General features: G+C 30.3%; 9 protein-coding genes across 9 annotated transcripts; 3 read left to right on the top strand and 6 right to left on the bottom strand.

The window, feature by feature from the left end:
* Nucleotides 1-134: 134 nt before the first annotated feature.
* Nucleotides 135-4,664, top strand: FG379_002095 (uncharacterized protein; the record flags this gene model as incomplete). The annotated part of the gene is made up of 1 exon (XM_067327964.1): nt 135-4,664. One exon carries the CDS (start codon nt 135-137, stop codon nt 4,662-4,664), a length of 4,530 nt encoding a protein of 1,509 aa, XP_067183503.1.
* A 1,485-nt stretch (nt 4,665-6,149) lies between these two features.
* On the bottom strand, nt 6,150-9,296 carry FG379_002094 (uncharacterized protein; the record flags this gene model as incomplete). The annotated part of the gene is made up of 1 exon (XM_067327963.1): nt 6,150-9,296. The coding sequence occupies one exon, from the start codon at nt 9,294-9,296 to the stop codon at nt 6,150-6,152; it is 3,147 nt and encodes a 1,048-aa protein (XP_067183502.1).
* A 712-nt stretch (nt 9,297-10,008) lies between these two features.
* Nucleotides 10,009-11,880, top strand: FG379_002093 (RNA methylase; the record flags this gene model as incomplete). Its single annotated transcript, XM_067327962.1, has 1 exon — nt 10,009-11,880. One exon carries the CDS (start codon nt 10,009-10,011, stop codon nt 11,878-11,880), a length of 1,872 nt encoding a protein of 623 aa, XP_067183501.1.
* Nucleotides 11,881-12,497: 617 nt separating this feature from the next.
* Nucleotides 12,498-13,997, bottom strand: FG379_002092 (nuclear segregation; the record flags this gene model as incomplete). Its single annotated transcript, XM_067327961.1, has 1 exon — nt 12,498-13,997. One exon carries the CDS (start codon nt 13,995-13,997, stop codon nt 12,498-12,500), a length of 1,500 nt encoding a protein of 499 aa, XP_067183500.1.
* A 1,113-nt stretch (nt 13,998-15,110) lies between these two features.
* FG379_002091 (uncharacterized protein) lies at nt 15,111-15,812 on the bottom strand (the record flags this gene model as incomplete). The annotated part of the gene is made up of 1 exon (XM_067327960.1): nt 15,111-15,812. One exon carries the CDS (start codon nt 15,810-15,812, stop codon nt 15,111-15,113), a length of 702 nt encoding a protein of 233 aa, XP_067183499.1.
* Nucleotides 15,813-17,066: 1,254 nt separating this feature from the next.
* Nucleotides 17,067-21,533, top strand: FG379_002090 (uncharacterized protein; the record flags this gene model as incomplete). The annotated part of the gene is made up of 1 exon (XM_067327959.1): nt 17,067-21,533. The coding sequence occupies one exon, from the start codon at nt 17,067-17,069 to the stop codon at nt 21,531-21,533; it is 4,467 nt and encodes a 1,488-aa protein (XP_067183498.1).
* Nucleotides 21,534-22,567: 1,034 nt separating this feature from the next.
* FG379_002089 (UDP N-acetylglucosamine transporter-like nucleotide sugar transporter) lies at nt 22,568-23,824 on the bottom strand (the record flags this gene model as incomplete). Its single annotated transcript, XM_067327958.1, has 1 exon — nt 22,568-23,824. The coding sequence occupies one exon, from the start codon at nt 23,822-23,824 to the stop codon at nt 22,568-22,570; it is 1,257 nt and encodes a 418-aa protein (XP_067183497.1).
* Nucleotides 23,825-24,748: 924 nt separating this feature from the next.
* FG379_002088 (UDP N-acetylglucosamine transporter-like nucleotide sugar transporter) lies at nt 24,749-26,077 on the bottom strand (the record flags this gene model as incomplete). The annotated part of the gene is made up of 1 exon (XM_067327957.1): nt 24,749-26,077. One exon carries the CDS (start codon nt 26,075-26,077, stop codon nt 24,749-24,751), a length of 1,329 nt encoding a protein of 442 aa, XP_067183496.1.
* A 524-nt stretch (nt 26,078-26,601) lies between these two features.
* Nucleotides 26,602-27,798, bottom strand: FG379_002087 (uncharacterized protein; the record flags this gene model as incomplete). Its single annotated transcript, XM_067327956.1, has 1 exon — nt 26,602-27,798. One exon carries the CDS (start codon nt 27,796-27,798, stop codon nt 26,602-26,604), a length of 1,197 nt encoding a protein of 398 aa, XP_067183495.1.
* Between the last annotated feature and the right edge of the window lie 131 nt (nt 27,799-27,929).

The raw sequence follows: 27,929 nt of genomic DNA, 5'->3' as shown, positions 1-27,929 counted from the left end.
CATTAATTAAACTTTAAAACTTAAAAAATACCGAATAAATAAATAACATTTGCACTTATATATACATATATATAACACTTTGTATTCTGTATATATAAATCAACATATTTTTAAGGCCAATATATATATATATTATGACGACCTCAAGCAATAGATATTTTGCAGGAAATTCTGATGGACGCAATTTAAATGTAAACTTTGAGGGATTGATAGGTTCATCTTCTGATAAAAAGAAGGAATTAATAAGCAAGTCATGTAACAAATCAACACAATACAATAGAAGAACACGAATTAATAACTATTCAAATGCAAATAATGGTAATAATATTAATTCTAGATTAATAAGAGAATCTTTAGCGGAAATGGATTGCAATTCTTACTCGGATGAACATGTTAAAGGACAGATTTTATCAGGATTCACCAGGAAAAAAAAAATGGATAGAAATACATTTGTATTTGATGGTTGTGAGGTCCCACAATTTAGACAAAATTTACGTTGCCTTCAAAACTCACCACCGCCTCTAGAAAGTGGTGCAATTAATAGTAACAACATTGGTCCTATTGCTGGTAACTTTAATAATGGCACTGTAGGTAATTTTGGTATTTGTGGTGGTACTGGTTTTTATTCAAGAGGTAGTAGGCTTAATAATAATGATGGTTATAAATTACAAAAATACAATTTCAATTCAAGTAACGTTGCTTCTGGTCATTTTTCCGAGAACTATCAACTTACTCCGATCCATTTTCCTGTTGTAAATCAATTATCTCAACAAGTTTGTAATCAAATACTTCAAGGAAATATTTGCAATTACATTCCGCCTCCTCCTGATCAACACATTCCTCAAGAGTCCTCATTGGTTAAACAGGGCTCATTTAATTGTAAAATAAATGATTCAAAATGTGATGATACTGTTCAATGTGGAAATTGTGGAAATAATATTAATTATTCTAATCACAACAATATTCACTTACCAATTAATTTCAATAATGACAGCAGTAATCATAATCATAATAATGAATTCAATTGCAAAGCCAAATTTCCATTTTTCCAAACACCTTATTCCTTTAGAAGTTATGAAATTTCTACTTTAGCAGCAATCGATTATTTGATGCCCAATATGGAATTTTATGATAAAATAAATAGAGTTGTATTAGATTTGAGGAATTGGATGGATAATATGAACATACCGTTATTTGTATTCCCTTATGGTTCAACGAGTACTGGATTTGCAGACCAATTTTCGGATTTAGATGTTGCTTTAGTTCCAAAACAAGATGTATTTGAGTCCCAAAATAGCAAAGCATCTGAAATAACAATAAAATTAAAATCAAACAATTCTCCAATAACAGATATTAGTAATAAACCTGCTGGTCTTATATTACAAGAACTACTTAATTTATTACAAAAGAATACAAATAAAGATTCGGATTCGTCATCTTTATCTTCGAATTCATCAAATATCAAGTTTCATGATCATCCATTCACGTGTATTCAAGATATAACAAGTGCTCATGTTCCTATAATCAGAATGTTACACACCAAAACAGATATTGTTTTGGATATTTCAATTGCTCTATGTAAACTAGAAAATTTGTCTAACGGAAATAACATTAACAGTAATAATTATTATTATCAATCATTGTTAGACCAACCGTATTACTACAATAATTGTTTATCACCAAATATTGGTTATTCCAATTCAATGTCTCAAAACGATAAGAAACAAATAAAAAATTTAATTGGTACTTGTGATATTGTCAATAACCATATTAACGTTAATAGAAGACATTTTCCAACATTAAGGGCCAATTCACTTCCAATAATCCAAAGTAGATTGGGAATATTGAGTTGGTATGCAAAATTGGATCCAAGAGTTGTACATGTTGTTGTATTAACGAAAGTTTGGACAAGATTCAGAGGTTTAAGAAATACACTCAACGGTCTTCCTGGAGGATACGCATGGACAATTTGTGTCATTTATTTTTTCCAAAGAATTGGTATATTGCCCGTTATAGATCCAAGTGAATTTATTAAAAAATCACAGGAGTTTTCTACACATATTACAAATGAGATACTTGGACAAATTAGTGATAACTCAAATGGTGATTTTCTATTTAGCAATATTGATGGAATATGTGAAGATGGTAGTACAATAGAAATAACCAATTTCCCATCCTTACCTATAGATGTTAGGAATACAAAAAACAAAAAGAATGACAAATCAAATATTTGTTGTATTAATAATAATATTGTAAATAGTAATTATAACAACTATAACAATCATAATAATAGCGAATCCCCAGGAATTAATTTTAATTATGGAATTGGGTTAAATCATGATAATTCAAATTCAGAATTGAGAATTAATAATGAATCATCAACTGTTGAAATTGATGATAACAAAACTTTTTCGATTATTGAAAACGAAAAAGTCCAGAATAATCATGTTAAATTGTTATATCTCGATGTAGTTAAAGGCAATGGATTACATTCAAATAATATCAATAATAATAAAAATGTATCGAGTAATGCGAACGAAACACAATCATTATCTGTTTCCTTAAATAATAGTAACGATATTTTGTATTTATCAAGTTCACCTGAAAAATCCATTGGTGTACGTGCAAACAACAGTAAAATAGAGGGTGATTCAGTAAATAATAAGAACTTTAATTATAATAACATCATTGATAATAAGGATAGGAATGTTGTTTGTAATTGTAAGAATTTAAATGAAGATAAAAATAAGAAAAATAACCAAATTAGTGAAAAAAATTGCAATTCGGATTTAGATTCTGAAGAATCAACACCTGAACTATCATTTATGGGCATAAAACATTTGAGTCTAGATAAAAGTAACAATTATGATGAAGAATATGATCATGATGTTTTTGGAGAATCTGGTAGATCTTCTATGGGTAGTACTACTTTTACGTATTCACCTTCTCCAGATAATCAAAGTTCTGACAATTTGTTCATTGATTCAAGTAGTGACTCAAAGTTTAATAATTGTCCTTGTTCTCATACAGATAAGGATGTAAATAGTCAATTGTTATCTAATAATAGGGAAGAGGACAGTAATAATAATAATTATTATTATTGTTACATTGGAAATAATATTACTTCAAATAAATTGAAAACACTGAATTCACAGTCAAAAGAATCTGTTTCTTCATCACAATTACAGTTATCAAAATCATCAAAATCAAGGTCAATACCAAGAATTGGAATAGACATAGGAGTGGGCACGGGTACTTTAACTGGAAATAATAATAACAATAACATAACTAAGATAGGCAATAAATCCAAATTTAATACACCAAATAAATTCAATTTAGACGAAGCATATAACAATACAATAAATACATTGTTTATAGATCCTCCTAAACTATTGAATAATGTCAAAACGTTTGATGAGACGTCTAAATATTTAAAGTTTTCACAGAGTCATATATTGTTTTATAGATTTTTGTTGTTTCTGGAAACCCATCTTTGGACAACAGTTATTGATATAAGCTCACCTGAAATTATTAACACTACGAGTCCTGGTGTATGTTGTAATATTAGGAACCCATTTCCTGGTCCACCTGCATGCAAACCAATATTTGACCAATATCATCAAGAATTTCTTAAAAGCGAGATACAGAGGGCAATACAAATAATTCAATCACCATGTGGTGATTTTTCAAGTATATGTGGTAGTTATTTAGATATGCCAACAGACTTAAGAAATAATAACGTGATTTCTGGCATGAATAGAAAACTTTTAAATAATTTTTATATTAACCTAAATAATTCTATTGGTAATAATAACTCAACTGGTGACAGCAACAGTAATGGTGTTAATTGTATTTCTAATCATCATAATAATTGCAGTAATTTAAATAATAAAAACAACACATACAGAAGCAATCTGAATAATGGATTTATTAACACAAATTTTAACTGTAACTGTAGCCATTGCAGTAAATTCATTCAAATTAATTCTCGTAATAATGCTCAGACAAACAATAGTAATAATAATATATTTAATCAATACAAAAATAGCAATCATATTAATAATAAAAACAAAAAAAATAATCACCAAAATACAAAGGATTCTAATTTCTATCATAGAAACAAGGACAATAGTCATCACAAAATATATATGGATGTTAACTCCTCGGTCCAGTATTACGACTATAACAATGTTGGATTGGACGTTAGTTATGGAAGCTCTTATTATACTAATACTACAAATAATAGTCAATATATAGGTGGAGCCGCTACTGTTGCAGCAGTAGAAGGTGTTGGATTGATGGACGTTGGTGCAATTGGAGGAGCTGCAGGGACTACAACTGGAATGGGAATGGGACTAGGTTTAATGGGAACTGGAGTAGTAGGGGTAAGTGGTGGTGTAAATGGTAAAATTCTGGGGGACTCTTCGCAATTATCTACATTATATTACGATGGTGGAATGGTAACATCAGGAGTAGATTCTTTGAGGCATTATGTATTCTCTCCCTTGGCTAATCAGTTGCCACAAATGCATCACGTTTCTCCACCTTTAAAAGATCAAATTAATAGTAAAAAAATAATTATAACTGGTATTAATGATAATTGCAGCAATATTGCCAATAGTGGTAGTGTTATTAATGGATGTAAAAAATTAGCCAATAAATAACAGCAATATTATTTTACTTTCATTAAATACGTGTTTTTTATTTTTTTGTTATTTTTTCTCTTTTATTTATAACAAAAGCAAAATTTTAATTTTTATATAAATCATAATAATAAATTTAATAATATTTTATATTATTCTAGTTATTTTAGTTGTGATATAATGGTATATTATATTGATAAATGGGTTTGGTGTATATTTATATAGAAAGTACTATGTTATTTGCATTAATAAAAGGAAATAATGTGTTTACTTTAAATAAAAAGAAAGCTTTACCTAAATGTTTTTGCTTTTCTATTATGGACTGGGTTATTGTTACCACTAATATTTTTTTAATTTTATGGTGTATTATTGGCTATATAATTAAACTCATTTTTCTAAAAAAAACATGAAGAATCTATGAGACTGTAGTAATATGTACGAAATGTTCATTATTGAAGTTGAATTTATTTTTATATTACCTTTTCGTTTCCTCCAAATATAAAAAGATTCTCATTTGCCCAATATATAGTATAAGTACCATCAATGTATTTTACTTTTGGAAAATAAGGAGGAAAACTTACATATTATCTGGTCTCTTAAATATTTTGTTATTTCGGAATTGTAATCGAAGTTCCAAAACCTTTCTACTTTTAAAATTCAAAGTAAACTCCATTACATTATTATTGAAAGTGCGTATTTATATAACTATTAAAATATATCGAGTAATAACCAAGCTTATAATCAGATAAACGATAATCACATATTATATAGACAATAAATGGTTTACAAAACAACACATGTATTTATGCACCTTACTATATTTGGGAGGAATACTAATTAATTATATGCAATTAAACATAAATAGTCATGACAAGAAATAAAGGAAATACGTTGCTAATAAGTTTACGTATATATATTTTATCGTATTTGTGGTGGCACTAGTGGAAACAATAGTAGTATTTATTGTTACTAATAGCATTTGGGAAAGGTAAATTTAATGAAGCTAAAAATGCCAAATAGAGATACAAAATCAAAAGGAAAGAGAGAAGGTTAAATCAATCTTATTCTCCCCTGGATTTTCTATTTCAACTCGTTTAATTAGCGTGTATTACTAGAATTTTACAGAGAAATAAATTCTGATTTATATACTCTAAATAAGAATTTCCCGCCTCTCCGATTTTGTAATATAAATTAGTTAAGCTTTAAAGTGGAATAATAAATATCGTGTATATATGTAAATTGGAATAAATAGGTGGATGTACAGATAGATATTTAAGAATAAATACATCGATATAGTTGGTATATTGTTTGTTATTAGTAGCATATTAGTGATATAAATGTTCCCTTATTTTTTTGTATTAAATGTGATCTTAATTGTCTAGTACTGCTAATTATATTGGTACTAGTAGATGCAAAGCTTGTTGATATGAAGCTATATATATCTTAAATTCAATTAGAATGTCTATTAATTTCACTGTTGATAGTATCAGTTGTAAAATTGTTAAACTATAACTCGAGTGTAACCTTGTTAATGATTTCTCTCAAGTAATTTAGTTTTATTACGATCGTATCAACATTAAAAGATTCCATACAAGTTTCAATAGCGTCCCGTATTCCACAAGAGACCATCTCAAAACAGTTTGGATGATAGTATGAAAGTGTCTCGAGCAAAAGAAGCGACTGATAAATTATATCCCCATTTATTCCTGATAAAAGAAACGAATTACTATCACCACAATTCTTTTGATTATAATACAAACTAGTATAGTAATTATTATACGTATTTGAATTATATTCAGGCGTCCAATATGAAATATATTGCGAAAATTTAGGAACTAGTATTTTTTGATTCTCAGCTTTATGTGGGGTTGCAATAATTTCAATAAGAGAGGGTATACAATGCTTACCAACTCTAAGTTGTACGGTCCAATCAGATCCAGTAAGTTGCTTAACGCAGAATAATATTCTACAAACAAGATCATTATCTTTTCCAACATAGGACTCAATATTATGAAATAAGTAGAGTAGATAATCTAAAACACACCATTTAGTCACAAATATACTTCTTATATCAGATTCATTGCTCAATTGGCCAATAAGTCCTAAAAGGACCGGTAAAACATCCCAATCACTGTTTGGTGAATAATTACTTGTCCTTGAATTCGTATTGCTATAGTTGTAATTTTCAAATATGGCCGTTTGAGAATTAAAATTTTCTAATAATTCATGAAGTATATCAGCAACAGGAGGAAGAATTCCGTCTCCAAGAAGAACCTTTCTATGTGAAGAGTTCTTCGATACATTAACAGCAATTGAAATGCATATTTTAGTCAATTGTAAATCGTCTCTCTTGTACAATTTTTCCACAAGTACAGATGAAATACCTGAATTAACTAATTCGTCTTTAAGAATCCCACTTGAATGACTCAAATTTAACAAAACAGCTCCTGCATACTTTAGTACAGTATTATCATCACCCTCCCCTTTTCCTGAAAATATTTCAACTAATATAGGAACCATTTGTGCATAATAATCTCTTTTTTTTGGATCACCAGATGCATGAAGTATTTGTTGTAATATAGAAATTTTAAGTTGAGACTTCTGTCCAAAACTGTTTTTTCCAGGTATAGTTAACAGGTTCATTAAAAATTCAACATAAGTTATTTCTTGACCTGAAGGAATGAGCCTAGCACAATACCCAGTATTTACAAATCTAGCCATTACTTTCGGAACGAATAAATATTTCTTGACAAATCTTGAATCTTTTAATAGGTCTATTAACTTTAGATGTACATAATCCTCATTCATATCTTTAGATCTAACATGTAACAAATAATCAAGTACTTGCATTATCTTTCTATCAACAATCTTATTAGACGTTCCAACAGAAGATATAAGATCTTCCAGGATGAATTTTGGTCCCAATAATCCACCATCAATGCAATAAGAAAGATATCTAGCTAATCTTAACTCAAAAAAATGGAATTTCTTTTTTTCCCGTAAACTTTTAGAAAATTTATCTATCCCAAATACCTGAACTAACATTTCTTGTATACACATCATTGGATCCTCAAAAACTTCAACTCCGTCATTATCGTTGCCATAAGAGGTAAGATCATTATCAAAATTTTCATATCTAGCAGAACCTGTTTTATCAAGTAAATCTATCTCTTCAATCAATCCCACATCAACTAGTGAATTTGCCTTTTCCAATAAAACTAAAATTGATTTTAAGAAAGATTTAGCACCTTTTCTAAATACAGGATGTAACTTTATATTCTTCTCTATCCAGTTATAAGAATACTCGTCAAATAAAAGAGCATCCAATTGAGACTTAACCAATTCTATATAAAATGTATGATGTTGGGATATTGGTGAAACCGAATCAGCTGTTAATCTACATTCTCTCAAAATATCTCTATCTGAGATTCCAAATTGCTTCATATCTTTATATGAGCAACTATAAACTACTGATATATCCTGATAAGAATCCAATGTAGGTGGTATGTAACATCTTCTCATTACAATACATGCTATACTTGCTTTAGTTGTTTTCATAAATAGTTCCCAACAATACCATGTCGATATATCATCTGATAAATTCATTTTTTTGGTATATTTATTGTTAATATAAATATAATAGGTTGAATTCATCGTTGTATTTGATAAAAACCTTATATGTTCTTGTGCCACTCCACATAAACTTGAATCGTTTTCACTGTCCCTATATTTTATATTTTTTCTCTCAGCTTTATTTGTTTCTGTTGTGCTTGGTTTTTTATGATTTAAAAACACCTGTGGTTGCACGTCTATGCTCATCTCAACTCCACTATATGAAATGTAAGATCCAGTTTGAGAACTATATACCTGAGTTGCTTTGTTTTCAAACCCTTTGCGTCCAAAGAAAAAATAACCATTGTACACATATTTTTTGTAATCTATAAATTCTTCTGCTTTAACTAAAGGATATATTGTACTGCTGTAACCCTTATCTGAAACAGCTCTTAGTTGTCTTCTAATGGATTCAGTAGTTTTAAAATCCAATCTTCCTACACTTTGTTTCTTCTTATAATTTTTTTTCCTATTATCACCCTGAACCTCTTTCATTGCCCATATTAATGCTGAATTATTGTTTTTGTTCCTTCTTTTTTTGCTACCATTATTGCCTTCTGTTATGGCAGCTTTTCCTGTCTCTATTGCAAACAAATCTATCCCAAATTTTGGAAAATCAAAGTATTTTCCGGTCCTATACGCCGTATCTGTTCTCCACGCTAATTCTATATGATTGCAAAGATTAAGTCTATTTAAACAACTTATAAATAATTTATCATCAACCCAATCCTCTCCGACCTCCTTTTTTACTCTAAATAATTCATTTTTGTCTGATTCATGTTCTTTCTTTTTGTCAAATAGTATCAGAAAACGCGTATCGTTGCTAACATCCTCATAAATACCATCTATTCTCCAATATCCCAACTTACCACCACTTATTGTCCTCCTCATATTCCTTTTCAACAGATACAATGAGTGCCTCCCTACGCACACATAAAGCTTTTTCATTCTATCTAGATATATTACTTCTGAAAGCTCATAATACAATATCTCCTCCCCACATACCAACTTTAAGGCCTTACAGGTTAATATGTTTGACATCCTTAAAAAATATGCTGTTTGCTACCCTGTTCATCGTTTAAAAAAATAAAATATGAAATTAGTTGTTAAATTATATCTATATTCATTTTTGTTTTTATTAAAATCAATGATTCAAACACGTATGGCGCGTTAAACATGCTTTCACTTTTTTTAGATTCATAGTAAATGTATAAATATTTAAAGTTAGGTGTGTGAAACAAAAAAATAGTACTTCTAAATTATAAAACTGCGTTTTTACTATTTCTCAACTTTTTCATCTCAAAAATCCTTCACTTGAAGCGTTTTAAATTCTCAAGGTGTTAATCATGGACCTTTAAGTAGATACTATACACTTAAATTTACTCAGACATGTATTTATTTCTTGATTAGATACCCTAATTTACGCGAAATCTATCTTACAAGTGAATTCTAGTTGCTCTCTCTGTTTTTATATCACTTTAAATATATTTGTATTTACATCATAATTTAGATGTAAAATGTAAAGGCAGTCAGAGGCATGTGGCGCTTGCGCCACTGTCAGCTATAACTATAATTTTAATACCAAGAGAAGGAATAAAAAAGGTTAAGGTTGGTGTATTGGGATGAACTAATTGTTTTAAGGCAAAAGGCGTTTATTATTCATTAATATTCACGAAGCGACCATATTTATTTATCTTTATTGATATGCTGCAGATAAAAGGCTTGAGTACACCACTTCTTAAATATAATAGAAATGAGTATGCCAAAAGGCGAAGAAAAATTAAAACAAAGCAGGTGTGAGAATGTAAAAAAAGTGGAAAATATGAAAGAAAAATTGGTTAAAAGTCCCATTGAAATTTTGAGGAAAAAAATTACACCTCTATACAAAGATCCGTATAAATTCCAACTAGAGTACAAGTACAGATATGTAAGGAGTAATTTATGTAAATTAACAAAGAGCGTTTACCTTCATGCAGTAAATAGAGGATTAGAACCACCAACTTGGTGTGTAAATCAGAATATTTCAAGTGAAATTGAAAAAAAAGAGGATACAATTCAAGATTGCAATGTTGATTTTTCTGAGATATCTTTGAAACCGATATTAAGTACAATAGGACACAATCAAAGCAATAATAAAGTTAAAAGTGACAACAATAGTTATAACCCTTGTATTAATGGTAGTGATGATCAAGACTTAAAATACAAAAACCCATACTCGTATAGAAATAAGTGTGAATTTACAATAGGATTTACAACAGGTGAATTAGTAGATATTGATTCGGAAACATCTGTTGGATTTGTCTCTCATATTGATAGATTTGAACCAATAGTTGTTGGTATTATTGATCAGGGATGCGATAATAGGGAAAAAATGGATTTAAAGCTTGGAGATCAAGAGAAAGTATGCAACAATATAATTTGTGTAAACGACGAAGATAATTCTTCAATAAATTACACCAGGAAAGAAATAGAAATCATTCATCCTTGTGTATTTGATATAGTTAAAATAACAGAAGAAATGGTAAAAACAAGTTCAATAGAGAACAATTACAAAGTTTATTCAAGGAGAAATAGAAAAGGAATATGGAGATTATTACTAGTTAGAATATCAGAAACCCATAAAGAGATAATGGTAACACTACAAACAACAAGGCTAAAAGATCTCAAAGACAAAAATAATATAGTTAATTTGATGATTAATTACTTATCTGAAGAAGGTTGCTCAGAGAAAAATAACATTTCTTTAATGAATTATAGAGTGTCATCACTTTATTTGCACCAATCTGATTCAATTGTAGACACCTTTGATAGTGGGGAGTTAGAACTTGTATGGGGAAAATCAGAAATCACTATTAATATATGTAACTCTAATTTATCTGTTGGTCCTCTTTCTTTTTTTCAAACAAATACAAAAGGATGCGAAGTTCTATACGGGGTTATTAAAGAAATAGTATTGGATAATTATTTAAAATATGTAAATGAAAACAATGACGGAAATAAAAGCAATGATTTACTTGTATTAGATATATGTTGTGGAACAGGTGCAATAGGAATAACTATACTAAATGCTTTTAGAAAATTAATAAATGAGAATAGTTTTAATGTAAAAAATATTGATTTGTATGGAGTGGATTGTTGTGAGGAAGCAATAGAGTCTGCAAAAAAGAATGCAATTAATAATGGTGTAATGAATGCAAAGTATATTTGTGGTGCAGCAGAAAATGTTTTACCAGGGCTTTTATCTGAATTATCATTGAAAGAATCTTACATAGTTGCTATTGTAGATCCTCCAAGGAGTGGCTTACACACCAACGTAATTAAATCCTTCAGAGATCTTAATGAAATTGAAAATCTAATATATGTAAGCTGCAACGTTGAATCTCTTATTAAAAATTGTTTAGAGCTTTGTTCTGCATATGATCCTGTTAAAGATAAAAAAAGTAATTGTTTAAATGTATTTGAGCCTGAATATGCCATACCGATAGATATGTTTCCTCATACAAAACATGTAGAAACAGTTTTATACCTTTCAAGAAATTCAAATAAAGTAAAGGATTGCTCCCTGAATTCCGAACAAGTAAAAAAACGAAGAATCATGAAAAATCCACTATTAAGTTCAACATGAAATTTAATTTAATCAAAACATATTAGTAAATTTACAATCATAATAGTCTTTTTTTTCCATCTGTGGATTCCAAACTCCGAAGTCACTAGTACCCACACCGTACATCTCCAGGTCCCAGACCAGGCAAAAAATAAATACAATGTAGTTAGATACAATGTATACAGCAAATACAATAACTGAGAACATTGAACAACCTATTTAGAAGAAAAAAATTAAATCCTGAATGCTAAAGGCTTAATTTATTTGCAGTTTTAACTGTTGATTTTCAATAAGAAATTCAAATCGCTACATCAAACTCATTATTTTACTTTAAAAGTTAATAAGTAGATAAATAATTTCTAAATACCATTTTCCTGAAACACTATGCTAAGAAAGAAAAAGAGCAATTACTCTTTCAATTCTTGTTTCCTCTAGCTCTCACCTGGGTAAATCCCGAGGAAAAAGAAGGGCGTGTAAATAGAAACAAGATAATATCATCTCCATTACAAAACCTCTTGTTTTTTCCGTAATCCAATAATATTAAAAATAGATAACTACATACTATCGCTTTTTTTTCTGTTCAGGCCTCAATTTTTCTCCGTCACATCTTATTCTAATCCCTTGAGTTAATTCGTTATTCATTCCTTCGAGTCCTCTGTTTTAGCAGCAGAGTTTTGAGACTGAGTAGGTGCATCTTCCAGAACACCACCTGCATCTATGATTTTCTGCTCAACCTCGCGAAGCTTTTTCATTATTTCCTCTTTCCTTTTTTCTCTGTTGGCAAACTTCTCATCAAACTCCTCCTTTAATTTAAGGTGTTTTTCCATTAACAATGAATGAGCCTTTGGTAAATCATCAATAGTCATAGGCACATCCAAGTCCACTTTCTCAAATGTTGAAATGGTTGCAAAGTCAACAACAAGAGATTTGTTGTGGGTAGCAGAGCCTGCTCCAGATGTTTGCTTCTTCTTGTTCTTTTTGCCACCCTTTGGAGGGATAATGTACTCCTCATTCCTCTGATTTTTAGGTAAGAGAACAGACTCGTCCTTTTCTTGACCCTTTATAACGGAACCTGCATTTGCCATCAATTCCTTTTGCTGTTCATCGTCCTTCTTCTCCTTGTCGCAAAGTCCGTGAGACTCCATCATCTTTTGAATGTAGATTAAAGACTGTTGAACCAAATGCATCTCTGTAGTTATTGGTGGGTCATCCTCTTGCTCCAATGCAATATTTAAATCGTCTCTCTGTCTATACAAATCTCTGAGAGCTTTTTCCTCCTTAACCCTTTCAGAACGTAATGCTCTAAGTTTACTTTGGTATTCCAAGAACAACTTCATTTCCCTGTCATATTCTTCTCTAACTTGGCGCAGTTTTGCATGTTGCTCTTCAGCCTTGCTCTGCATAGCACTTCTTTCGTCATATAAAGATCTAAGAGGTTCCAAAACTTTTTGTCTTTCCAAAGTTAGAGCCTTAAGCTTGTCATAAACCTCTTTTTTCTGTTTTCTGTACTTACTGAGTTCCTCTATAATGGAACTTATTTTTGCCCTAAGTGGAATTATTGATGTTTCCTCAAATGAAGATGCATTGGCGTCCATATGTGCAAATCTTCCAACTATTGGACGGCTCTGTTTAAGTTGAGAAATAACCGTTAAAAGTTTTTTCTCTTCTTTAAGAGTTAATGTAGAAGTTACCAATTGGTACTCTATTTCTTTTATTTTCGCTTCTATCTCCTCTTCAGATTTATAACCGACAGATTTTTTCAAATTTTGCAAGTTAGCCTTCATTTCCCTGCCTTCTCTAGACTTCTCGTCTATTTTGGCCATATATTGTTTCCTCTCCTCCTCTAATTTATCTATACATCTTTGATATTCGTCCAATTTTGCCTGGAACTCTCCCCTTTTTCTATCAAAAGCTTCTCTTCCCACACTCCTATCATTTATCATTTTAGTTAATGTCCTGATCTTATTGTTCCATTCGTTCAATACTTGACGGATTGACTCCGTTGTCTCTTTATAGGTTTTTTCATCAGGTACCGGCACTGCCGGTATGCTTTTTTCAGCTGCAGAGACAGGTGTTAAAAATCGTGGACGATTCGATTGCCTCTCTCTATAAGAATCGTTTGATGCTACTGCCACCATTTTATTAGCTTATTTTTTATATAACAAATTCGAAAAAGTATTGAAATTACTGAAATCGTTATCTTATTTATATTAAAGTATATTTACAGGAGACTGAGCCTTGTCACCCACTACTTGCCTCTTAAATTTAGGTCCCTCTGCACCCCACCCCTCCGACTTTTTATTGTTATTTTAAATTTATAGAGAATTTTTAAGTTCTATATATCGAAACTGTTATGTCTACTTTTAAATTCAAATTTAAGTATTACCTATATTATATATGTATACTTAAATTATTATTATTATTTGCTAATTATGAATACAATGCGTTTGTGTCTATTATTATTTATTTATTCTTCCCTCGAACTTGTTTTAGTGTCCTTTTTCGTCTTTTTATAGTATATATACTTTATTATTTAAATATGAAATAGCGTCAAGACCCGCCACATTTGGGCGGGAATGATTGCTTATCTATGTTAATTAGCATTTGTAAAAATACTTTAAGTAATTTAAATAAGTCGTAAGCTAAAATAGGCTATAAATGTGTCTGTAAATCGCGTTTCTTATTTACAAGCTAGGCACAAATTGGCAGAAAAAAGAGAACAAAGAAGAAGTAGTAACAACAATAATAATAACTATGAACAATAGAACTAGTGATGTATTTCTCTCTTCTTTTCCTAAGTAGCTATAAATTAACATATGTTGCACATTTATTAATTATTTCAAAAAAACCCTAGTTTGATAGCCTTAAAATAATGATGATAATAATAGTAATAACAATAATAACAGTGATAATAGTAATAACATTTATAACAACCAAGAGGAAAATAGTAATTCGAACTTTATTTCTTCCATTATTTTTGTTGCTTTCAAATGTATTATTTGTGTGCTTCCCCGCTTATCTGTTGATTGTTTTTACCTTTTTTATCTTGTATAGCCTTCCGTACTTCACTATTCCACCTGAAACATCTGAATGCCATAACTACTAAACGAAGAAGTGGATATAGTACTGCTTTCCACTTGTTAATCAATCTCCCTATTTATGAAAATATGTGTTTTCTTCCTCTTCTTCCTATTCGTTATTGCTACTATTTAAACATACACTAAGGAGAAATATGTAGCTTAAAACCATTATTAGTCTGAAATTTGCTGCATTTTTAATAGCCTTTTTGTAATAGCAGAGGTGGTGGAAACAAGTCTGTCATTCATATATTCAAAGTCGATAGCGAATTTGTTTTCCCCACAGTGATGTAAAATGCTTTGGTCTTCTGAATAAATGTGTCTAATAACAAAAGGAATGAGTTCTGGAGATAGTTTAGAAACCCTCTGACATAACAGTGCTCTCTTGTATAATCCAGAATTATTCTCATTGTTTGTAGAAGAGTCAGAATAATCGTATTTTCGTTTTGAATTATTCTTTTTAGATAAAAATGGGAACAAATTGTTCTTTAAATCGTTTGAAAATGCCCCTAAATTTACACTTTGTTGATAAACCTCTGAAGATTCATGATTATATAATTGGCAATTGTACCATATAAGTTCTATATCCTCCCAAAATTTTTCTGGTATTAAATATGAATTCGATTTTACCTTTTTCTCTATAGTCTTTAGGTCCATTGGATTCTTTACAATACTCAAATAGTTATCTAAACCCAATCTTTTCCAATTTACAGGTTCTAAAAACGGTTCAGAGTCTGGATGTTCCTTTAATCTGTTCAAGACTTTGCTGTATTCTTGTGAATAGTCTTTGTTTCTTACATTATTATCACTCTCACTTCCATTGTTGCCACTTTCTCCACTACTAACCTCCTCTCTTCGTTTTTCTCTTAATCCCATTGCATTACAAAATTAAACTCTAATAAATATTGTTTATTTATCGAATTATTTGGTAACTAATTAAATTCCTATGTTATTTACTGTGTGAATATTCCAGTTTTCATTAATTAGATCAGAAATATATCGAATTCCCCATAGCTAACTTACCAAAACTATTATTTGTAAAAAAAGGTAAGAATTAAACTTTTCTTTTTATTATTTATTTGAATTTTCACCCTTTATTTTTCTTCCATATTATTATCGGCCAACAAATGTGTATGGCGCCAAGGTATTGCACAAGTTTAAATCAAAATCAATCCACTATATAGATTATACGAAGAAAGCAAACTATTAAAAGTTCAAAAGGGCGTTAAATGCGATATTTATCATACAATTGACTTATATACATTATTTTAAATTCTTATCCTAGTATTTTGAAACAACTATACTCTTTGCCCACTATAATTGATATTAATGTACACCAGTGATCAATACTTGAATATATAGTACCTTTTTTTGGTGTGTTCCCTTCTTAAACGCTGTATATAAATTGGTGATCATTACTTTAAATAATGCTTCCAATTGCTTGTAGTTGTTCCGAGGGAGCGCAGTAGTAATGATAGCATCTAACTCAATTCCGGCTATTAAACACGCAATTATTAGCTCGGAAAAGAACAAATAGGGAATATTGACATACTTGTTTCATACATCAAAACAAATTAATACTCATTTACTGGATCCTCCTTTAAGCAAAAAAAATTGTGGATAAATGAGCAAAGGGATAAAAGATTAGTTTTCTTTCTTTTAAGTTAATTTGGTCAAAACGTTGAAATTTACGTTTTAAACTAAAAATTTTTAGTGTGAACATATCAAATGCATTTAATTCGGTTCTGAATGGCAAAGATTCCTTTCAACCTCTTAAGGATACACACAAAAGTTACATTTAATGTATGTATCTTGCAACTAAATGCTCTTTTCTTAAAAGAATAAATCACAATGACTACAGCACTGTTTATTCCCTCTATTTCGTTGATTCTATCTTCAAATAAATAACAAGAATAATGCAAAAATGAAAGTAGAAAGTAACGAAAGGAATAGAGAGAAAAATGAAATGCGAGGAAAAAGAGTACCCTTGAAACTCCAGTTATTATATGGTCTAAAGTGAGTGAAATTTTGGCGCTAACCATAAAATTGTTAATAATTTGTCAAAGTGAATGAATCAGTCACAAAAGACAATTACAAGAGAAATAAAGAAAAAAGGCTTGAGATATAAAAATGTTTGAGTCAATAGAGCAGCTCCAAAAATACCACTTATTATGTGTATTACTAGTGTTGATTGGTCACGTGTTGTTGTTATTTCTGAGAGGATATAAAAAAAATAATGAAATGATAGATGATTTCGGGACTTATGTAATAAAAGGGCATAAAAAATCAATATATGGTGAATTATTAAAGGCGTTTGACATAATAGTATTTATCATTTTTCCGTATACATTTCATTTGTTGTACGTCTCAATAATGTTTTTAGGGTCATATATACCTATCATTGATAAGGAACTGAATTGGGAAGCATGTGTTAGAATATATGCAAGAAGCCTGGTAATAGTAATCTTTTGTATATTATTTCACCATTATTCCTTGAAGATATATGGTTCATATAATCTTGTATTTCTTCTTCCAGCAAGCCTTTCAGACTGTAAATATGTTTCCCTGCAAAAAAAAAGTAATACAAGCAAACAAAATGAAGGATTATTATTCATGACAAAAAGACTTCTTTTTGAAAGCTTTGATAGCGTTCCAAGTCTTCATGAGGTAAATATTTGTTCAAAGCATATAGATTTTTTTGGTTCAAATCTGTCGCGTTATTTTGAGTATAATCACGAAAAATATTGGTGGATAGACGATAAATTTACTTGGTCTAGAGAGTATTTGATGACAAAATTATCATATAGATTTGATATTAGTGCTAAATTGGATGAAAAAAATTCTTTGGCTATTGGAGCGTTAAATGTAAAAGACAGAAAATCAATTATTGAGGTTGTTGGTTTAAATACGGTAGAATTGCCTCAAACATCAATGTTAAATTTGGTGATATCAGAACTAAGATATGCTATTAATATAATAAGAATAATAACCTTACTGGACTCTGTTTTTTACTCATTTATTATTTGGCCATTATGTTGGTCAATTCCCACTTTTTACTCCATTTTTTGGTCTGTATTAAAAAAAAGAAATTATATAGAAACAGAAAAAATTCTTCAATGTCATGATGACGATTTATATAAGTTACTTGATGAAAAATGCACTCAATTGCCTTTAAATATCAATGAAATTAATTCAAAAAGTTCATTTATCTATTCAAAAGAGCTTTTCCCAGGTTCAATTATATTTATAGACAAGTCAATGAGGATTCCAGCCGATTTAATATTACTAAGTGGAAGTATTATTGTAGATGAGTCATGTTTAACTGGAGAGGCAATACCACAGAATAAAACTGCGAATGCCTCTTCATTCAACTTTAGAGAATTAATTGAGATAAATCGTAATTTTAATGATCAAAGAGCAATTTTTGCAGGTAGTCATGTAATTGAAGTTTCTTCATCTACTCCTGCTTTTGGTATTGTAGTAAAGACGGGTTCTGTGACATTAAACAACATTTTCAACACAAACAGTTTGAGCATTCATCCGTTTATAAATCTTGATTCTCCTTCAGAAAATCAGATATGTCTGCCCCATAACATTTTTAAAGGTCTGTCAAAGACAAATAAATGGAACATTAAAATAAAGCCGCTATGGATTATATGTTTATTATTTGGCCTGTTCATCACTTTTTTTGATGCCTATGTGCTTTCATTTGAAATCACCTCCATCTTTTTTATACTTTCAACTATTATTTACATATTACCTTTTTGGGCAACAACAAGCATGTCATTCTCCCTTAATTCCTTTATTAAACGTCTTCTGAAAGATAACATCATATCTACAAATTCTTGTAAATTAGACCAACTTAAGATTGTTGATACAATTTGCTTTGATAAAACTGGTACTTTGACTATACCCGAATTTAATATATATAAAATACACATTTACCCTGGAATAATAAATTCTGATGGTATTCCTTGTGATAACAATAATAATCTTGGCAATTCTCACTTATTTCAAAACGCGAATAATACTCGTTTTGCTTCATTAAATGACAAAAAATTCGTACTTAATATAGCAATGGCTACGTGCAACAACTTGATTTTCCAAAACTTTGAAAATAAGTCATGCACCTTTGAACCATCAGGTTCGAAACTAGAATTGTCTCTATTTAACAGCTCAGGTTATTTTGGATGCAAAATTTTTACACAAAATTCAGAAAGAATTTGCGTAATTCCCAATAACAATAAAAATGAATTCTTGTTTGAATTAGAAAATCTACGTAACTTTTTAAACAAGGTTAACTCACCAAAATCAATTGAGTGTATTTTAGCAATTTGCGATGGAATTGAGGTTGTAAAGAGATATCCATTTGATGAAAATCTAAGGTTACAATCTGTTTATGTTAAAAAATATTTTATTGACTCAAAAATAGATAACACTGATAGCTTTCTAGTAAAATCGATATCCATTATATTAACTAAGGGAGCTGTTGAGAATATTAGTAAATTAACAGATAATTCCCGTATAAACGAAAATACCATTCTAGGTAACAATAATGAGGAGAAATATGCAACAAATTATGCGAATGAAAAATCAGACTTGGAGAAAAATTGTTCGGAACTTGGAGCGAAAAAAGACCAACAAAGTGGTTTTGGTTTTACAATATGGTCAAGCGAAATATTAGCAAATCAAATTTCAGGTTCATATGCTCTTGGTTTCTGTTACATTATATTAAATGATGATATTAATATTTCTTCTGAGGTAAAAATTCAAAAAGATGAAGAGTTTTTGAACAATATAGATCAAAAAACACTTATTGATTCCTATCAATTTATTCAATTGGGTATTGTTGAACTTTTTTCACCAATTAGGAAAGAATCAAAAGAAACAATTCAGACTTTAATTAAAGGAAATTTTCACTGTAAAATGATAACTGGAGACCATATCAATTCAGCCGTATTAGTTTCAAAAGAGATTGGAATAATCAACGATCATTTTGTTTTATGCAGTGTTGATGATAACTACAATCTAGTTTGGGACTTTGTTTCAAAAGGCGAAAAAGAAATAATTGACAAAAATGCTATTTTGAGCTCAGCTTTCCCATATTCAATATTAAATTTAATACCGAAGTCTATTTTGTACAATAATACAAGCATAGCAATTAATATTTGTGCATTTAAAATCTTGATTGAATTCTTAAATGTAAACAACAATTCGAATATATACACTAACTGTCGAAGTAATAGTGATACAGTTAAAAGTGCCATTTTATGTGAAAACCATAAAGTATTCGTGAAACTACTTGAAAATATAAAAATATTTTCAAGATTCACCCCTGAATATAAAGGGAAAGTGGTATGTTTGCTTGAATCTATTGGAAAAACCGTTTTTTTTGTAGGGGACGGACAAAATGATGTGGTTGCACTGCAAAAAGCAAACATTGGGCTTTTGCTCTCTAATTGTAAAGATGCCAGTGATAACCAAGATTACAATTGCATCCACAATGAAACAAAAAGTTCTAATTTACTTAATGAAAACAATCATAATGTGGCGTTGTCTCCTTTCATAGCTAAAATAACAAACGAAATTGGGCTTTATTCAATAATTAAACTCATAATAGAGTCAAGAGGAGTTGTTTTTACTCAGGTATCCAAGTACAATCACGTTATTTATCTTGGAATTTTTTTTATTTCTTGTAAATCTATTTTGCTTTGGAAATCGCATGCAATTATACCAGCTATGTCTTGGTTATTTATAGACATATTTTGCACATTTATTCCACTTTTGTTGTTTTCATTCACAATCCCAAATGAAAACAAAAAAACTTATAGTCAGAATTCGTACAAGAATAAATTTATGGGTATTTTATCTGATAAGAAAAACATTTATTCCAACTCTGAAAACTTGCACTATTCTCCATTAAATCGCTATGAAAATGTTTATGATAGCTTTAACAAAAAAACAAAGTCAAGTTGTGGGAAACACTTTTTCTGCCCACTTTACGATCAAATATATACTATTCCCGTTAACTATGGTAATCATTTAATATATACTTCGACTCTCATTTCCATAATTATTTCTATTTTTGGTTATATTGTTATGCTATTCAGACTTACTAATTATGTTTTACCCAAAAACGGAATGAGTTCGAGCTACGAACAAAATATATTGATTCCGACATATCTTTGGTATGTTAAACAAGATAACTTTGAATCAGCATCATCTTGGTGTTACATCACATTTCAATTGGTAAATCAATTTTGGTCAATATGGATTAGATCCTCATCTATCATTAATATGAAAATGAATATTTATTTAGTTATTTGGAATATAACTGTTAACTTATTTGTATTGTTTCTTATTTGGACAAAACCTTGCATTTTAAGCTGTATTTTTAGAATTAACTGTGACAACGAGACATCTTTGAAGAGATTTACAAATTTATTTGACATATCCTCCCCGTTTTATGGCAAATATGGGCATAATTTATTTCCTCTAGAATGGAAAGTTGAACTTACTTTTTGGTGTTTTTTATTTTTTGCACTTAATGTACTTTCCATTGTCATCATTAAAAGAATTAATACTTCAAGTTCATAACCGAATTTGCTGCTATAGAATATGTTTAGCATAAAAATTTGCGTTCACGAACACATCTAAAAATCCTAAATTCCTTTTTTCAATGATTAGTTTATATTTAAAGGTAGTTAATTAACACATCTACAGTTTTGAATTATTGTCTCGACTTTCTCGCTTGATTTACCGATTCCTTTCACATAAAAAATACTAATGATTATTTCCTTTCAACAAACTCCGTTTACCATGTACTGAATATGCTACTGCAATAGTACTTATATTATTTCTGAAATCTCATTATGTAACTAGCGTATTCATTAATCAGCCTTCACCATAAAGATAAATGCACTGCTTATTTCATACATGATGCAAAATGGCACGGAAGCATATACTTAACTCATGTAACAGCAAGCCATCTAAAACAAAATAACAAAGTAAAAAACTACAAATTAGCACCTATTTATTGTATTAAAGTTTCAAATGACTAATGAAAATTAAATCAAAAGTATCGGATATAAGTATAGGAATAAATTACTACTAGTTACAAGCAATACCGGATGTTTTTAATGCAAAAATATATGTAAACAGCAATTTGGCCTGCAATCCCGTTACCTTATGACTTATTACTGAAACTATTTTCCATTACAATTTTCTGAACCTATGAGATGTAATGCGTGTATAACAAATAAACGTTTACATTTTTACCCGTATTCTTCAAGTATCATTATCACCACCAAAATACGATTGTACTGGCCTAATTAATTTAATCAGTTACGCCCTTTTCAAAGGAGAAAAAGCATGCAAGTCCCAATGCTCCTTCGCTATTTTCATCTTTTTAATGGTATGTAAAAGTAATAATGGACCAGACACACAATGTCACATCAACACTATTTTACCGAATAAGTCACTCCGAGTGAATATTACTAGTACCAAATTAAATTATGTTTAAAATAAAGATTAATAATTCTAAAGAAAAAGTATGCCCCAAATTACCTTCTATTAAAAAATACCAAAATTGTTGAGAAAGATACGGTAGTCCACACCGCCTAGACTGCTATTTAGTTACATGGCTGTTGGTCGTTTTTTTCCTTAAAACCAAGAGCAGATCTGAGTTTGCAATAAATTGCGTCTGGAAGAATTTTATTCATAGTGTAAATGTTAATAGAAATAATAACAATAGTAGCTGCAATAAAGAATTTAACAGAAGGTGTGCTATCACCAATAAAAATCCATGAAATAAGTGTTATGAGAATAATAGTTAAAGCATTAAAAAAACATTTCATAATGCAATCAGAGTATTTTAAAACTCCCATAACTATAAAACCCCCAAAAGCATTTAGAAAAATAACAAAAACAACTAATTTAGAAAACCCCTGAAAAATTCCATCCTTAATTATTTTGTCTTTAGATGAGAACCAGGCAATTGGAATGCCACCAAAAATACCAATCAAGGAAAGTATAATGTTCCTTCCCCATACTGTAGATTTATATACAACTGTCTTCTCATTTGAAATAGAACCATTATTTTCTATGTCATCTGTTCCACTACCCATACTTTGTTCTTGCAGTAAATCCTCTCTATCTGAATCTTTAACTACTTTTTCAATAATGACTGATCCAAGTCCTGATGTAATTGAACAGGTTACAGAAGCAATAAAGCCAATCATAAATTGGATACAATCGAATTTATTTACATTGTTCTTATCAGATGACTTTTGTACAAGCAAAACTCCAATGAAAAGCATAATACAACCTATCCATCTTGTTTTACTTAATTCTCTCTTCAATAACACCACACTAAATATGGCTGTTGTTAAAACTTTTAATTGAGCCGTCACTTGATATACTGAAACGGGAAGTCTTTCAAGGGCTATATATGTTAAATTGTTTTGAAGTAGAAATAGAATTCCTGGAATGCAAACCAACATATTTCCCTTTAAATCATATGTTAATTCTCCTTTTAAGGCTCGTAGATATTCCCTTAACGAACTTCCTCCTGAAATTCGAAAGATTACCAACATACAAGTCAGGAACTTCAACATTTCACATAATACAACAGCAACCGGTGTTAGGTACTGTTTTCCATCACTTGATGGATAACTAACACTTAATTTCATACACAATACAACACAAATGCATTGTACTGCCATCAAAAACAGCGTAAAATAACGCATCTGAAGGTTATATTTCCTTCTTAATATACCCAAGTAATACACTTCATTTGAATAGTAAATCTCCAACATTTTTCCTTCACCCTTATTTCCAAGCAACCCTGTATCTTCCTTATGTGAATTCTCTCTCATTCTTATTTCCATATTAATCTCACTCTCTCTTTTCACGTCAAAAATTCATTACTACTCTCTCAAATCCACTAACAATACTCCTATTTACTTAAGAAAACTATTTATAAACTCGGTAAAATAAATAAATAAACAGCACTGTTAAGATAGTCGGTTCATAGATAAATAATTTCAACACCCACATAATACCGATATTTGGCGCTAAAACCTATATTACTATGAATCAGACTAAAAAGAGCGAATAAATAAACCTATCAAAAAAAAATTTATCACAATTCCAAATCATACGAAGACTATGAGAAGGAAGCGTTAATAACTTAGATGGGTATTGATACAAGCATGGGTACGAACAAGTTTTGTAAATAATGAAAAAAGAAGTAAATAGTTTCATATAACTAGAAAAACTACTTTCAATAATATACCCAAAGCTCACTTTTATATTATGAACATCCACTACTAGAGAAACGCTGTTATTGTTAGTAATACTAGTGAAAACGTTCGTTTAAACTAGTTTAAAATGTTGCTGTGGCGCCCATTTTGTGTTATTAATTTCTGGCGGTGATACACTTTGCATATATGCACGAGAATAAATAGACAATTTAAAGAAAATGTGAGGAAAAGTGAAACAAAAATAAGAGAGATTAAAGTAACTACAGGTTTAAACGGACAACTGTTCACATCCAACACATTCACATAGTCCAATTTGGAGGGTACTCACCAACGCGCCGTTTCCTCCTTTATTCTATTTAATCTATATTTGGTCTTTTAAAATGAAAAAAATATTAAACATAAATTGGAATGAAAACAATAATAAAATGAATATCAAAATCAGTGGTAAGGATGTAACTGCAATGAGTGCAGTTTCACCTTGAAAAATGATCAAAAAAACTCAAAGCAAGGAGTAATCACTGGTCGAAGTGAATAAAAAAAACTGCGAATTTAAACTTTGTGTTTAGATACTAACGGTTCAACTTCAGTCACTAAAAGTGGATTATCCTTGTTCGCTCTGCCATAAGGATCAATTTTGTTAGCATTTTCTGATTCATTCTTGTTAAAAATTTTGTCAGATAGGTTCTGAGTTATGCCCGTAATGCAATTAATTGAAATAGCTTTGTCCAGTGAGTAAATTAAAACGGCAAATATGACAATAACTGCAGCAATTGCAAACTGTACCGACATTTTTGTATCACCAATAAGCAACCAAGAGCCTAAGGTGACAATTATTATTGAGAGAGCATTACAAAAGCACTTTAAAATTCCGTCTGCATACTTTAATACTGCAACAACCACAAACCCTGTACCCGCGTTGAGAAGAATAACTAAAAGGATGAATGGCGAAAACCCCTGAAAAACACCATTTTCAACAATTCTTTCCTTTGAGGTAAAATAAACAAGGACAGTTCCAAGAGTTACACCAACCAATGCGAGAATAGTATTCCTACCCCAAACTGTAGTTTGAAAATCAGCTCCATTTCTCAGTCTCTCATCAGAACCCTTTATTACTTTTTCTAAAACAACGGCTCCCAACCCAGAACTGAATGATGAAAACATTGCAGCTACCAATCCCACTATAAATTCATAAGTTCCTGAAATGGATCCTTGTGTTGAATTGGGTTTCTTAGGTATAAGGACAACACCAAAAACCAACAATATACAAGCAAACCAACGAGTAATGCTTAGCTTTCTTTTGAGAATAACAACACTAAGATAGCTTGTAACTAATATCTTAAGTTGATATAATACTTGGTACAAGGCTGCTGGAAGTCTTTGTAAAGAAAAATATAAAAGATTATTTTGGAATAAGAACAGCACTCCAGGAACAAGAATAAGCAAATTCCCATCTTTGTCTGCCGTTAATTCTTTGTAAAGAGCCATTGGGAACTCTCTAATATTTTTCTTTGCCGTTAAAATAAATATCATTATTAGTGAAACTGAAAGTTTAATTAATTCAGCAATCACAACAGCAACTGACGGAATAAAAACAAGTCCGTCTTTAGCTGGGAATTTAAAACTCAATCTTGTACACAATACTACAAAAACTGTCTTCAAAACCAATAATAATAGTGATATGTAACGCAATGGAACTACCAAATTGTCGTAGAACAAATTCAAAGTGGGAGTAGTAATACCATCGTCCTTTACAGAAAATAGCTTTTTTTTCGATACTCCCAATAAAGGGCATTCAATAATTGGGTGTTTACCGGTCCCTGAATTTAATGGAGATTCAAGTCCACTATCTTCGTTCAAGGGACATTTTTTCTGTCTCATTATTAGAGGAAATTCAGACGTGTTAACAAGATGATACTTAAACAATTGATATATTAGTTATCTACATATATATTCCTATCCCAATATTTTCTGTCTACACCCTTACCTCCAAATACTTTCTTTCATACATTTATTACAGGTCAGCTAAGGCATGTAGGAAATCAGGTAAATATCCTGCTATTTATATCCGCCTAATCATATCGGCTACCATTTTATATTTACTTAATGATATTATTTATTTAGCTACATACTATGCAATAAACTGCAACAAGCGCCACTAATGCGCCTCCACTGGTTTAGCGCGGCAAGTGTCCTAATTTATCCTAGATATATTTGTGTAACTTAAATGCAAATCAAATTAAACCAAACTCTAATGAAATTTTACATCTACACTGCTCGCTAACAGAATTCTCGAAACCAGTATTATGAGTAGGAGCGACCCTTCTCCCAAAGGATCTCGGTTCAGTCACATTTTATTTACATCACCCTGAATAATCCACGCCCCCATAATAAATAACTTTAAATTAAAAATTCGTGATGTTTAACCAGTCCTTCATTCTTGCAACAAATAAAATTAGTGCTAACACGAATATAGGGATGTACATCCTGAATAACCAGGGACAATTATCAAGTAACCCTTTATTTTCCCTCTTTTGCTTAGGGAATTCAATCCTGGAGCTGAGGTTATCTTGAGTGAAAACTGGATTTGATAGGTCCAGATTCGTATTATGGTCTTTACTCTTTAATTTACTTTGCATTCCTCTACTTCCAGATCGTTCTACTTCCTTGTCCTCGCAAATACGTATTTTACTACCCAGATTGTTGTCTTTACTAATTTTAGGAGAAAGCAATAAGTTGTTATTTTGAGGTAAAAAACTTGAGTTCTTGCCACAACTTACATTTGAATCTGATTCAATGTAAACCTGTGGTATCTTGTTCACCTCAGAATCTTTTCTAGCCGATCTGGGACTAATTACAACTTGGTCTTTCTCTAAACTTTGTACATTACCGTTCTTGCCCAAATAATTTTTGGTTTCGGATTCATTCACAAATTCAGAATATTCATTACCCTTATTCTTAGTACAAATATTTGTTCTATTTCCACTAAAACATAAATCTTTAAATCTCTTTTCACTCTCAATTAAATCCGGAAGGACTTTCTGACTATAAATTCCTGAATTTCTGAAGCTGGAAAAGTCACAATTAATCATAAATAAAACCTCATCAAAACTGTGATATCCTGAAGTTTTAATATTTCCAATTATACCTTTACAAAAAGAATATAAGTCTTCACTTTTTTTATTTCTGGAATAATAAACACTTCCTACAGTTTCTCCTAAATTCACTCTGTCCCCAGAAACAAAAGTAGTGTTAAAATAAAGAGCATCTTTTGGATGTACTCTTGACTCTTTCACACCTTTTGCCATTATTATTCTACGATAAACTGTTCTAGACTGGAACACTTCACTCTCTATTTTCAGACGTTGATATTTTATTTCCAAACTAACAAGTGGATATATCCATGAAATGCCTATATTACATCCATCATCTCTTCCATCCCTACTCTCTGGCTGTTCTTTTGATTGGTTGTTAGTGGTCTTATTCTCCAAATTTATCAATGAGAGTGGAATTAATCTTGCAGGTGTCGCGAAATTTGAGGAAAATATACCCGATAGCACATTGAATATAGCAAACAACGTTGCCAGCAGTTGGATGTTCATTAATTTTCTATTCCTTCATACTCATTATTCTTATCTTTACTCAAAAATAAAAACTAAAAAAAAGTGACATTCCAGTGCCGCCTAATAATTTCAGTTCTGGCCTGCTCAAAATGCATCACCCATACTATTTT

This window comes from Cryptosporidium bovis (genome assembly GCF_009768925.1).
Source record: "Cryptosporidium bovis isolate 45015 chromosome Unknown contig_3, whole genome shotgun sequence".
In the NCBI taxonomy this organism is placed as follows: domain Eukaryota; phylum Apicomplexa; class Conoidasida; order Eucoccidiorida; family Cryptosporidiidae; genus Cryptosporidium; species Cryptosporidium bovis.
Note: the sequence above shows the minus strand (reverse complement) of the source record. Positions and strands in the feature narration are given on the sequence as shown.